The 13,742-nt window shown below is 40.2% G+C and overlaps 2 protein-coding genes across 4 annotated transcripts; one reads left to right on the top strand and one right to left on the bottom strand.

The window, feature by feature from the left end:
- The first annotated feature begins 435 nt into the window (after window positions 1-435).
- LOC103713077 (peroxidase 31) lies at window positions 436-1,991 on the top strand. The gene has a single exon (XM_039119409.3). The coding sequence runs from the start codon at window positions 632-634 to the stop codon at window positions 1,655-1,657; it is 1,026 nt and encodes a 341-aa protein (XP_038975337.2). The 5' UTR covers window positions 436-631; the 3' UTR covers window positions 1,658-1,991.
- A 772-nt stretch (window positions 1,992-2,763) lies between these two features.
- LOC103710019 (chaperone protein dnaJ 16) lies at window positions 2,764-12,430 on the bottom strand. Of its 3 annotated transcripts, none has more exons than XM_088707330.2 (11): window positions 11,874-12,430; window positions 11,237-11,360; window positions 10,922-11,004; window positions 10,707-10,818; window positions 10,519-10,623; window positions 8,920-8,970; window positions 3,900-3,986; window positions 3,689-3,797; window positions 3,434-3,582; window positions 3,283-3,336; window positions 2,764-3,183 (listed from the first exon to the last, which is right to left on the bottom strand). In XM_088707330.2, exons 1-11 carry the CDS (start codon window positions 12,026-12,028, stop codon window positions 2,965-2,967), a joined length of 1,248 nt encoding a protein of 415 aa, XP_088563456.2. In that variant the 5' UTR covers window positions 12,029-12,430; the 3' UTR covers window positions 2,764-2,964. The 3 variants fall into 3 exon arrangements, with proteins under 3 accessions (XP_088563456.2, XP_088563457.2, XP_088563458.1); XM_088707332.2 differs by having other exon boundaries at window positions 3,019-3,179; window positions 11,874-12,407; XM_088707331.2 differs by lacking the exon at window positions 3,900-3,986 and having other exon boundaries at window positions 11,874-12,406.
- Between the last annotated feature and the right edge of the window lie 1,312 nt (window positions 12,431-13,742).

Below are 13,742 nucleotides of genomic sequence, written 5' to 3'. Positions count from 1 at the left end.
AATATTGGATGGTTGGTGACGAATACAGCATTATATACATCCTTAACCATCCATGCAACTATCCTCCATGCCTACGCTCCATATTCCATTCTCCACAGCACCACTGCTTACCTTACGTGTGTCATCCATATATCAAGGATGGTCACCCTGAGATTGGCATCTTCTCCTCGTAGATTCATAGATGGTGCAATAAACTCAAACTAACACAATCAAAACGGTCGGCAAATTTCGAAAGTAATATACTCTCTCCTCCCCCCACTTCTTTCGTACCGCGATCCACGCCCTCTCTGTCTCGCTCTGTTTTTCTCTCCCCTCATCACCTCGAGGAGTTGCTTAAAAATATATATCCAAATAAAACCACTCCTCAGCTCCCAATCTCTTCCCCCTAAAACCTCTCCCCGCCACAACCTCCCCTCCTCCCCCATTTCCTCTCCTCCCCTCCCCGTCCTCTCATTCTTACTTCCCACTTTTCCCAAAACGGAACCGATCTGCTTCCCCTCTGACCGCCCCGCACCCCTCTAAACTCGAGAGGAAGCGGATCCATTCGTTAAGATAAAGGTCGAAGAATTAAAGACCCTCCCAAAATCCAAATAGAAGGAGAAGGAAGGAAAAGAACTGAGTGTTCGAGAGGATGGCGAGCCATCTCCAGCGCCGGGCCCATTCCTTCTCCTCGGCCCTCCTGGCGGCGGTGCTCGCGGTGGCGGTGGCCATGTCCTTCCCGGCGCCGTCGGCCGCGAAGCTGACGCCCAAGTACTACCAGAAGACGTGCCCCCGGGCGGCGGAGATCGTGACGCAGGTGGTGACCAGCAAGCAGATCGCCAACCCGACCACCGCCGCCGGCACCCTCCGGCTCTTCTTCCACGACTGCTTCGTCGGGGGCTGCGACGCCTCCGTCCTCATCTCCACAAACGCCTTCAACCGCGCCGAGCGCGACGCCGACATCAACCTCTCCCTCCCCGGCGACGGCTTCGACGTCGTGGTCCGCGCCAAGACCCAGCTCGAGATCGAGTGCCCCGGCATCGTCTCCTGCTCCGACGTCCTCGCCCTCGCCACCCGCGACCTCGTCACCATGCTCGGCGGGCCCTTCTACCCCGTCCTCCTCGGCCGTAAGGACGCCCTCGCCTCCAAGGCCGACACCGTCGAGGGCAACCTCCCCCGCCCCAACGTGACCGCCTCCCAGATGATCTCCATCTTCGCCGCCAAGGGCTTCACCGTCCAGGAGATGGTCGCCCTCTCCGGCGCCCACACCGTCGGCTTCTCTCACTGCAAGGAGTTCGCCCACCGGATCTACAACCACAACAACCGCGGCCAGAATGCCTTCGACCCCTCGATGAACCCCAAGCTCGCGGAGGCGCTGCAGAAGGCCTGCGCCAACTACCTCAAGGACGAGACCATCGCCACCTTCAACGACATCATGACGCCGGGCAAGTTCGACAACATGTACTTCAAGAACCTGGCCAGGGGCCTGGGGCTCCTGGCGTCCGACCAGATCCTGATGTCGGACCCGAGAACGAGGCCCTTCGTCGAGCTCTACGCATCCAACAACACCGCCTTCTTCAACGACTTCGCGCGCGCCATGGAGAAGCTCAGCGTGCACGGGGTGAAGACCGGGAGGGAGGGGGAGGTCCGGCGGAGGTGCGACACCTTCAACAATTGATTGATCTGAAATGAGATGTCCTTCTGCTCCTTTGATACTTGCTGCCGTTTTGTTTGGATTGGAATAGATTAATTAATGCTCGAGGAGATTTGAGCGGGAAGGCATTATGGCTTTGAAGTTGACACAAGGGATATGATGAGAATCGGAGAGATCACAATTATTTTCATTTCTGATGAAGTTGTTACTAATATAAGTGTTATATATTCATATTTATGTATCAATTCAATTCCTTTGGCGATATAACCTCCGGTGATGATTATAGTGTGAGGTACATGCCAACCTGTTCATTTAGTCTAGCCTACTTTATAAAAGGTTTGGTGCTTAATTTCTTCCCCCCGACCTTTTCTCCCCCTTCTTTGAATCTAGCAGAGTGAAATGGTTCCCAGTGAAGAGGACCCTGTTGCCCATTAAAATAGGGGCATTGTATGAAGATGGCAGATAACGAGGCTTAAGACTCTCTAGTTTGAGATCTAGATGATGATACCGAACCGAAAGGAATCCTGATATTCTCCGAAGTAGTTCAAGAAAGTATTTCCTTCAGCACTGCAATATTGAACCACTTGGAATGCCATTCTAACTGGCTTTCTTCAGATTTTTCGGAGCCCAAAGTAGTCGCGTGGAATGAAAATAAGTGACAGAATATAGAAAAGGGATCAATGCAGGCTGTCCTCGTTGCTTTCGACCGCCAAAAATAAGAAATACAAAAAAAAAAAATGCTTTGTATTGGCCAATCAAAGAGAGTTGTATGAACATACATTGCCTAGTTGGGGAGACTCCCCCGTTTAGACGAACACATCTGCAAGATCAAGTTGGTGGGTCCGCACTCTGTTGTTCGGATCTTGATCTACTTACCTAGAGATAAAAATATATGCCAGCCGAGTACGATTAATCTGCCCACTCTCGAGAGCTGGAAACAATAAATAATCTGCAACATGGAGGGGGACCACGACTTACAAATTCTAGCATTTAAGACCCCCCCTTCAACCTAAAGCCAGAGCAGAGACCAAACGAAAAGGCAAAAAATATGCCAGCAAAAGGTCTTTCAGATCTTCTCTGTCAGTATAAATTCAGAACCTCTGAATAGAAACAAATGATGGCGAGGAATGTAGGAAAAGAACAAAAGGAAGACAGGATCAACACATTTCACTCAGGTAACTACTGAGCATACATGTGAATATTCGGAAACTGTAAATGAAAACATAGTATGCATAAGCAAGAAAAATAAAGCAGGACAAAATAGCTGAACAATCTCTTACCTTGTTTTTTTTTTTTTTTTTTTTTTTTTGATGTACACCCTCTCACTTTATTCAACAGGGCTTCCGCTTGTCAACCTTCAAGTGAATATTGAACCATTTCCTCCTTTTTGGACGGTCTCTTGACTTCTTCTCTCTTGTTTGGTGGTCATCTTCACTTTTAGACACCCTAAATGATGTTCTGATCTTGCAACTACTAGAATTCCGTTTTAGAGGTGAAATGGTGGTGTAGGAAGCATGGATGGTGTTCCGTTCCTTTAGGAGCTCATCTATCTAGAGCAGCGATCGAAAAGAAAGAAAACATTGTACGGTCAATGGGGATAACAAAACAAATGGAGCAACCGAACCAGAATCACAAGAGGCTGAACTCACTGCTTGCATTTCCTGTGTGTATCTGCTTGTCATCTCAGTGAACAGCGCCAACACCTGTCAATCACAGCATGCAGAAATACCACAATTAAAAGGTAAATGTTGGGAAAAGAAATAATGCAAGTTAAAAATGCACTCAGTAGGAACAATAAACCTCTCTGTACTCGGTCTCAAACTTCGATATTTCTGCTCTTTTGGTTAGGATTTTTGCCTCCACATCTCGGAGTTTTTCCTTTTCAGCTGAAAATGGTTCAGCAGACATGACCTCTATGGTGTAGTTTGCATTTCTAAAGAAGTTATCACCTGCAAACGATTGTTGAAGATAAACGTAAAGCTTACCATCAAAAGATATAGAATTCCACGATAAGGCAAACCAGCATGCCTGTGGAACATAATATAAGCAGCATACCATAGACAGCAAATATGTGGGTGCCAGCTTTCAGCTCATTTATTTCGCATGGTTGGAATCCATCCAATTTCTTGAAGAAGGCAGCATCAGGATCCTTCGCAATTGCCATCTAGGAGAATAAAATATTCAAGTTAAGAGAAAAAGAAAATCAGATGCAGCACTTTGGAAGACTAAAATTTGCCTGTAAAGTTTTTAGAAGATATCCTCTCACCGAGTTACTGTGATCAAATCGGTAAACAGGAAAACAGAGAAAGAACATTCCTGCAGAAGTAACCTTTCCTGTCTTTATACTGTCTTCCTACACCAGACTGGATGTCAGATATGTGCATCCTACCAACTAAATCTAATCCACATAATCCACAAATATTATAAGTCCTTTCAATCAGAATATAAGAAATGCTGGATCATATCTACTAATCTACGTATTTGTCTGCAACATTCTGTAAAAGGTGGTTGTGGTTCTGCTTGATAAAAGCTCGCAGTTAGTCAGAATAATGATGATGATGACAGACGTGCTGTTGCAAATGGATATCAACTGAATTTGCACATGAAAAATATCAACGAAGAAATAATTAACAAACATCTTTCAAAAATTGTGTATAAGCATTTCCTATTCCACATCCTTATGCAGTATAATGTGTCACAGCAAGATAGATCCATATAGCTGAATTACCATTTTATCAGTACCAATGCATTGACAACTCTTCCATTAATTGGTGTTTTAAGACGAATGGCGAGCACCATCAATGTCATGATACAAAATCGATATTCTAATCAATATGATGAGTTGGTGAGATCTGGAGTAGGACAATAACGAAGTGCGAGACCTTGTTGAGCTGCAGAAATAATAGGGTACATATTAGTCATCAAGATGGTCATGTAGGTGAAACTCCAGATATTTGGCACTAATGCTGATTGAATAGATGTTTTGGTCACTCACGGCAGATGCTGATTGTCTGTGGTTAGGAGGTACTGAAATCCATGTAGCATAAACCAAGAATTAGAACAATGGTACTCAAAGAAGGGTCACAGGGTAAAAAGCAAGTTTCACACACTTGGTAAATGAAACGAGGCTAATCTTGTGATTCTCAATGAGTTTAAAAGAAGAGCAAAGAAGATTGGGATATTACGAGGTTCTACAAATCTCTTATAGCAGCATAGAAATGATAAAATGATCAGTGGTGACTCCAAAATAATGACTCGGTGGTAAGAACAAGAGACTGCCAAAATAAGAAAATTCAGAAAATGCAGATGTAGATGACAGTGTAGTCAAGGATGGAGCCTGGACCTTTTTTTTTTTTTTTTGGGGGGGGGGGGGGGGGGGGGGGTGGGGTGGGGGGTGAGGGGGGGAGTGTTAAGTGGATTATTATGCTATGATATTTGATGCGATAGCACATCAAATGAATTTTAAACTAGCCTATCTATCAACATATTCTTAAAAATATGAAATCAATAATATATATATATATATATATATATATATATATATATATATATATATATATATATATATATATATATATATAAAATCCAATTTACTTTTTTAAGAAATATATCCAATTTATTGATATATGAATGATAATAAAATAATGTCCACTTAAAAATGAAAGTAAGATTGTCTTGTATTTGATTTCCTAGTTACAGCTTCACTGAGAAATGGAATTAGACTTTAGCGGGATTGGGCTACCATGAGAAATGGACAAATATAACCAAAAGGTTAGAAGCGGTGTTTTGTGGAACTCCTGCTTTACTCAAACTCAAAACCCACTCGTACTTATGCATTTGGAATCCCAAATGAACAGGGAGATGAGGATTTAAAATCCTTTTTGGTTAAACAATAACTAGCTGCCATGACAACCCAGTGCTAGATGCCCGTACTAGCATGGCATGGGAAGTGCCAGCTGGCATTTAGATCCATGGTTTTCAGATGTAAAGGACCATAATAAAGGCTTTGGAAACGTGGAGACATGGCAAGGGACTCCCAACAGAAAAGTAGTGACTTCAGTTGAAGGGTGGGGGAGTAATAAAGAAAGCCCAAGGGACTTTCAATCTTTTGGAAACAATTTAAAATGCACGCTCAGAGTCACAGTTGCGATGGCAAAATTGTTTCAGATCACTAAATAAAACAAAGGAGATATGTGATGGAAGGGTTTACAATTTACAAAAGCAATATCCAGATGAAACCCTAAACATGGAATTTTTGCAAGATTTTGAAGTCAAAACATCCTATGTTTTGTTTCACTGTGAACCCTTTTCTGGAGAATGCGAGTGAATAAATCTTCAACTTGCAGCATCCCATTCCATAAACAACACAAGCATGAATGAAATAATCTGGAACTTCATTTCAGACACCAGAATTGGGTAAAAATGACAAGAAAAAAGGGCCTAAAGCACAACCATGATCTAAAGCCATGTAACTTGACGAGAAAGCATTGAGTTAAATTAACTAATTATGAAGCAGTTGAGTATACGCTTATGCGATACGATAAGCAGGAACCCCTCAATAAACATGAGCCTGTAGTGATTATAAGTCAGCATGGTTAATATTACCAATACACTCACATTTAACAATTTTCTTTTTCATGAGGTAATTGTCTACTTTACGAATTCTAGTGTTTCCCATAACTTATATCCCATCTCCAAGTTGGTGGAAATAAATATGCTAGCACTACACCACTAATCAGAACATTTTTCAACCTATGTTCAGCTCCTTATAGAAATAAGAAAACCCACGGAATAGTCAAAAAAAGAAGACAAACATTTCTTTATTTCATTCAGTTGTTAATTTCCAATTATAGACATATCTGACTTTATATGCCAAACACTAATACAAGGTACTAACATTTTAAAACCTAATGGCTAATGGAGTAGAACCTATGACATGCCTCTCATTGATACAGACAACAGGTGTTTGGCATGCAGATGCTGTGTGATGGGTGGTCATAAAATTCAGAGTTATCAACAATTAGCATCTCATGTATTATAGGAGTTTTGTATATGAGGGGTAGGGGTGATGCAGATTTTCAGAAAAAAAAATAACTGGGAAAAAATAAAGATAGGGGTGATGCAAATGGTTTTGTGGATCATATGCACTTAGAAACATATAATCTAGACATGTTCAATGATGTCATGGAATCAATCATATAAGCAAATAACTTGATCCTTCTTGGACACTTGATATGGTAAAATTCAATACACTAGCTTTGATAAAAGTCTCCATGTTGCTCACCCAAGAATTTGTTCATGTTCACAATTAGATAATTTTGATATTCTTTTTGTTATTAAATTCCTTATCTTCTTTAATAGGTGTTGAATGTCCTTGATTAGAGGATTGCTTTCAACAGAATGCACACTTTCTTTCCATATGGAAAAATGTATCTGATACTGATGATCAAAATGTAATTCATTGTCCCTTGCCCAAACAATCTTCTGATGAGTTGGTTGTTATCTCCAAAGTCCTGGACATTATGTCCTCATCTTTTTTGTGTCTCTGAGTCACCGTACAATTTATTACTTTCATTGTACTTCTCACTTTTATCAAGCCTCCATATTATGATTGCAACATATCCTCCAGTTGTTTTTGGCTTTCCTAACTTCCGATATGGCAAAGTACGAGAAACTGAACATCAGCAAGATCCAGTAATTATCTTCCTATATAACAAAATTATCTATAACTGAAAGTAAGAACAATTGGTTTTGCTTGGGAAGTCAGACAGGTAAGATTGGATAGACAGAATCACAGTTTTCAACTAGACCTTGTTGAGCAGTAAGATGTTTTTTCTTTCTTTTTTCTTGAAGTGTAAAAGTAATTTTATTGACATGGCAGAGAAGCGCACAACAAACTGTCATCTTTTAGAATACAAATTCCCCATACTATCTTCATCTAAAAAATTTCATAGTTTAAGGGGACGAAAACCAGTATGACAATACCTCATAATGATTTTATTGGAAAAACCAAAGAGGAGCTGTCCTAGGTCAAAGATCAGCTCCCTTGTTACCTTCGCTCCAGATATGTGTTGCCAAAAATCAACTGAAGATGCAGTAGATTGTCAAATCTCATTAGGACTACCACAAATGTATCAATAAAGCCTTGATTTACTAGACATCCAGCCCATGCAAACTTTCAGGCCAAACTCTATTATGAGAACCAAGAAGCTGAATGTTATGGAATGGAAAAGGCATCTCGACATTCCATCAAATTCGTGTGATCAGAAGCACTCACAGGTTCAGAGCAGGGCATGATGGAGGATCTTTAGTTGTTCCTTTATATCCCACAAGGACCAGGAAAATGAGGTACATTTGGGTTCAATGTATTTAGCTCAAAACAAACATCCATAAGTTTGTTCCAGCTCAAATTCATCTATTCAGGTAGACCAGATTAATGGAACAACTCCACTTATCCAGGACAATCAACTACTGCTAGCCATTTTCACTCTTTGAGTAGCAATCATCCATGATTTTATTAACATCACAAGCAATTAGATTAAGAATTCTGCACCTTTGAATAGATTGATCTAATAATATACATTGTTGCGCCACCCAGATTTGCCAGATAGTTGTGCGTACCTAAAATATTATATGATTCCTTTTTCTCAAGAATTTAAGCCAGAGTCTGGGATTAAAATAAGGAAAAAATTAATATAATTAGGAAAGCACTCTGAATACATGAAATATACTTAGACATCAGTTAAGCATCTATGTAGATATAACAGTTTATTATATTTCTGAATGAACTAGTGCAAGAGACAACAACATGATTTTTTTGGATCAGGCATCTGACACACATGCACTGCAAGTACACAAAAAGGTGTGACTGATTATCATTGTATCAGCAACCAGCAAAAGCATTCGGTGATTTAAGCACATAATAAATCCAAATTTTGCAGCATTTTATAGACAGAATTGCAACTGCATTTTGTAACTGAGATTATAATGTTTCAAAACACATTATCCAAAATCCTTTATTCTACTGAAGGAAAGAAACTGCCTATTTTCCCACCTTGTTGTTTCAAATTTCACATGACGAGTTAGAACCTGACAACAACTTAAACATCCTAGCACAAATTATATCTACCTAGAATGAGCCAACTGCAAATTTCCACATAGTTTCACACGACTAATGTCAAATTAAGCCACACAAAGCAGAGGAAAAGACCAAAAGGAAAAAAAGGTTAAGCATTTGTCAACAGTAGCTCTGACACGAGTTTTTGCATGACAACAGGATGCCCTACCTGTAATGCAAGGCTCAATCCACCGTTCTCTTCCTGCTCAAAGTACAACAACTGCAAACAAATATAGTACGTCTTGAGTAAAAGACAGTAGCTGGAAGTGCAATTGAACCACTAGAGCTAATAGACATTATCTGATTTCTGAAATATTAACTACTTCAGATGCAACTTAAAAAGCACACATGAATAGTGCAGTTTGTGCATGGAAATAAATTCTCCTTTAACTACATCCACACAGCCAGAGTCAAATGGATGAGATGACTCATTACTATGAAATGCAGCAACCAGATGATTAAGTTCTCCTAATTTATAATATAAGATAAATTTATATCAAACCACCTAGGCAACTCAAATTCCAAATATGACGAAAGCCATGCTTCCACATCCAAAACCATTGTAAACTATAAATTAGGTTGTTTATTTTACTTCATTATGTATGTCTGATTTACAAGGCTCAAATCTCAAAAAAATGCTCAAAGAATCCAGTGTGAAACTCCTCAAACTAGGGAGTCTAAATATTGGTTAATTGGGAAATCCTTTTGATTAGAAAAGTTGAAATTTTCCTTGATTTGGAGTCCAAATTTTAAAATGTTTATGTCAAAAAAGAGTCCTAGTTTGGCAATAATTGGATTAAGAAGGTTTTGGATTTATCAAAATAATCTTTTGGTGTCATGTAGTGCCTCTTTGTATAGGGCTTGGAGGAGATTAAAAAAGTGAATAATGAAATATAATCGTTATACATTTCTAGATTTATTTAAGGGATGAAAGTAAGGAAGTGCTTGTAGAGATTTAGTTACCTTAAAATCCATAAAATTAGTTTTGAAGCTTAGAAATCCTTCTAGCAAGGTCTATATTTCAGTTCACATTGAGTCACATTTATAGTAAATTTTTGTTGCAGTGTTTCTCATTTGATGAAAGGTTGCATTAGAAAGGTTTTGAATCTACAAGACTGTCCCTGGTGCCATTTAGTTGTCTTTTTATGTTAGAAACAAGGGGAGATCCAAATATTTTAATAGATAATCAATTTTTGAAAGAAAAAAACTTTCTTCTGGTAGCCTTTCTATTATCCCTCCATTTCTATTCATTCCCTTTTTTGTTCTTCACCTTCTCACATTTTCATCCTTCTTTTTATACTCGAGTAAAAATCTAGCAACCCTGTCCTTAAGGCAAAATCAACAACTTGCTCCTCATATAGGGAACTAAACTTTCATATAGTTTCTTTGTGTAAATATTCAATTCCCTGAACTTACCCTTTTGTTGACAAATTATAATAAAATGAGAACAAAGGAACAGAAAGGACCCTCTATGTAGTTAAAATATCTGACAAAACGAAACACTAGATCTACAGATACGAAAAGCACCTGATGTTACAATGACACCTCGTTTATAGAACTCATCCAAACTTTACTGGAGCAGCATATGGTATTTTAGTGTACTGAAGTAGAGCTATAGCTAATCTCACTCTAAATATTGTTATATTGTTTAAAAGGATACTTATGTTTCACCAAACTTTAAGCAATCACATGCAGAACCTTAATGTGGTTTAAACACAACAGATTGACAGCTGTTCTACTAGAATATAGTTGAATGTTGTTGTATCACCTTGAATTTGCTTTTATCAGCTGCATGCACTCGGCACACAAATCCCATCCTTGCCTCCTGCTCTGTTATTTCTACGGAATAAAAATGAGCAGACTGCTTTTCTACCTGTGCAGCATTGAAACATTCAGAGATCTCCTAGACTTAGATGTAATAATTGCAAAAACAAGAAGAGGAGAACAACGCCTCACCTTTCTGAACAGAGATTGCCCCAACTGAAGCGGATGAATGGTTACAGCACCATGCAGTGCTTCCTCTAATATGGTTGCTGATACCATAGTCTTAATTGGCACACCAAGTTTACTGACATGCAATACAGAAACAGATATGATAATAGAAAATCACAGCATAATGCATAGAAATATAAGGAGATACAGAACATTAAGCGACCAACTTCCACTTTTACCTAAAAAGCGCAGCGAACATTGTGTTCACAGTACCTAGACTTGACAGATCAAGTTCCATTTCTTGGCCATCTGATTCAACAGCCTGGATGAAGAAAACTTACTGTGCCATAATTTCAGATAAGAAAATGGCTAGAAGACTGAACATAATATTCATTGGAAGAGTCAGAAGTACAAGAAATTCTGATAAACGCAATAAAGAACTACAAAGGATGTCTACGAAAATTTAATAAGCAGCCTAACATCTGGAGAGAAATGACTAATCTTTTGGACTAAATACAATCTAAACATATTCTGCACACACCTACATAAATTACCTCAAAACCAGATGCGTCGTACTGACGCCTTTTGTCTGGATCTGACAAGATATTGTATGAATACGTGACTTCCTTGAATACATCAGCTGCTACAGGATCGTTAGCATTTTTGTCAGGATGGTACCTGAAAAGCAACAACAAACAATAACGAGGCAATTTTGAGCACTATGCAATCATTAATGATCGAAAAAAATAATTTTATTCGATATAAAATTTTAATCATCATCACAATCATTAAGCCCTTTTAACTTTAAGGCATTAGGATTTGGCTATTCAAAACAGCGTTTGCTAATCGTTGCTATTCACGATGAGTTAAAAGAAAGTATCACAGTCATTTGCGCATATATTATGAACCATAAGCATCAGTGAAAAGAATGCCATAAACAATTCGTAAATCATGCCTCAACTGGTTTGCTCTTATATTAATTGTTGGTGGTGCTATTCCTGACCTTCACCATAAAGTTAACAAACATAGTTCAGACTAATAATTTGTCTCTTATATGCTATGCAAACACTTGGCCTGTGTTTCCAAGGCCGTAAACCCTCCATGTACGATGTTTTAACATTTTCACTTGCAGGATTAGCACCAAGAAATGAAGAAAATCTAAGTGGGAGAGGATAAATTAAGGGATCCTACTTGAGAGCCAATTTCCGGTACGCGCTCTTGATTTCCTGATCCGTGGCATTGCGACCCACCCCAAGAACCTCGTACGGGTCCTTCCTCTGTTGCTGCTTCGCGGCGGCATTCCCCTTCTTCTCCGACTTCGACGAAGTGAATCTCGGCGCCGGCATACTCCCTCCCTCCCTCCCTCCCTTTCCCTCGAGAAACCAAGCAAACAACCCTAACCCTAACGAAATCAGATCCCACGGAGCTACCTGTCACCGATGATTCCCGCCGGAGAGCACGGATCTAACGAGGGGAATTCGCGGCCTCCCGATCTCTCATCTCGAAATCAATCTCGGAGCGAGGAAAGGGAACGCAGGCTCCCGCGATGCCACCGACGAGACAAAGGGGGAGAGAGGCACCTCCTCGACGTCCTTCGAGCTGGAGCCAAGGAATACAAGGAAACGGGGAGGAAGGAAAGGGGAGGTAGGGCGGGGCGAAACGAAGAAGAGAGCGAGAATTTGGAGGGGAGGAAGGGGGAAGAGAGATGCGCTTGTCCTGCTCCCCAGGAACAGGGATCCCGTTAAACGGTCCCTCTCCGCGACACAGCCGCTCTCCCAAAGAACAGTTCTTAGATACTCGAGTGCGCATATAATTTATACGCGTGATGATAGATCCACCGTCAAATGCTTCCGAGCCACCCTTATTTGACGGTGGATTCATTAGCGAGCATAGAAAGTTGTTTACGTTCATGGTTTAGCTGAGGGACGGTTTCGTCTCGCTTGGCCCCTAGGTCACGTCTGGCCTGGCTGGATTCGAAGGCCCATACAGGGGAAATTAACATCGGTTCGCCCGACAGCTCTCCAACTTGGAAACATCCGGGCCGTCCGAGGTTGGAGGCTTATCGGAATGGAGGACGGTTGATCGACTGGCTCTCCTTTTTGTCTTGTCTTAGTTATGATTCTTTCCGAATTTCTATGTACGTGTCGAGTACTCGTTGGGCCTTTTCCCACTCTCTTGTTGGGCTGTTTGTGCTGATCCGGAAGTTGGGCCGGGGCTATCGACCGGCAAGCGTGATGCTAAATTCTGTACCCCATGGCTGGCCCGCGAATCTAAAAGAAATCTATGCCATCTTTGGGGATGGTAGATCTCGCGTGAAATGGTTGCCTAGTTAACGGTGACTTTTATTCTCTATTGCTCTTTTACGCACGCTACGAGTTGCAAATCTATGAGCAACATGAGAATTTAGCATGAGTTATGTGACTTCTTATTTTGCATTGAACTTGTGCATTAACAAAACTTTGGGACCTTTCTCGCGCCCATATCGAAAAGACAAAGCCAGCTTTTCCTAGAATTCTATCATAAATTTCATGTGGAACTCCACCTTGTCTGACCTAATGTGATCTATCTAATGGCAATAACAATATAAAATAAGTTCGTAAGGAGGGTTTTATTTATAAGCTCGGCTTTTTAGGGATTGCAGGAACATTATCCATGATCTCTTCAATTTTGATATACTTCATTCTTATTTTCCATAATTACGTTTTTTTAACAGTAATATATTACTTTATATTTGAAAATAATGAGACTCAAACATGTAATGTTTACATTAGAATAGCTCGCATGCAGATAACCACTACTGAATCAGATATTTTGTTTTCATATAACTTGATTTTTTTTGTGTCTGTGTGCGCGAAAGTACCATCATTAACAAAAGCACTTTTGAAAAGCATTTTTTTAAATATATAAATATTTTTTTTTGGTACAACGGTGGCTCACACCATACGGGTGTGGATGTGACCAACAAAATCCAAAAATAATAAAGCAGATAAAGCACCCGACACTGTGTCACGCTCCCTCCAAATAAAACCATCCGAATGGTGAGCCGCATATGAAGTAACT

The sequence above is a fragment of the Phoenix dactylifera genome, chromosome 11, assembly GCF_051530095.1.
Source record: "Phoenix dactylifera cultivar Ajwa chromosome 11, Ajwa_hap1_PhDact_Kaust_v1.1, whole genome shotgun sequence".
Classification (NCBI taxonomy): domain Eukaryota; kingdom Viridiplantae; phylum Streptophyta; class Magnoliopsida; order Arecales; family Arecaceae; genus Phoenix; species Phoenix dactylifera.
The sequence above is the reverse complement of the archived record's forward strand: the minus strand, read 5'-3'. Positions and strand labels throughout refer to the sequence as shown.

Coding starts and splice junctions, on each gene's coding strand:
- LOC103713077 (XM_039119409.3), top strand. CDS start 632: ATGGCGAGCCATCTCCAGCGCCGGGCCCATTCCTTCTCCTCGGCCCTC.
- LOC103710019 (XM_088707330.2), bottom strand. CDS start 12,028: ATGCCGGCGCCGAGATTCACTTCGTCGAAGTCGGAGAAGAAGGGGAAT. Junction 11,005..11,236: donor ACGACGCATCTGGTTTTGAG/GTAATTTATGTA, acceptor TTCTTCATCCAG/GCTGTTGAATCAGATGGCCA. Junction 3,987..8,919: donor GATTGAGCCTTGCATTACAG/GTAGGGCATCCT, acceptor AGTCTGGTGTAG/GAAGACAGTATAAAGACAGG.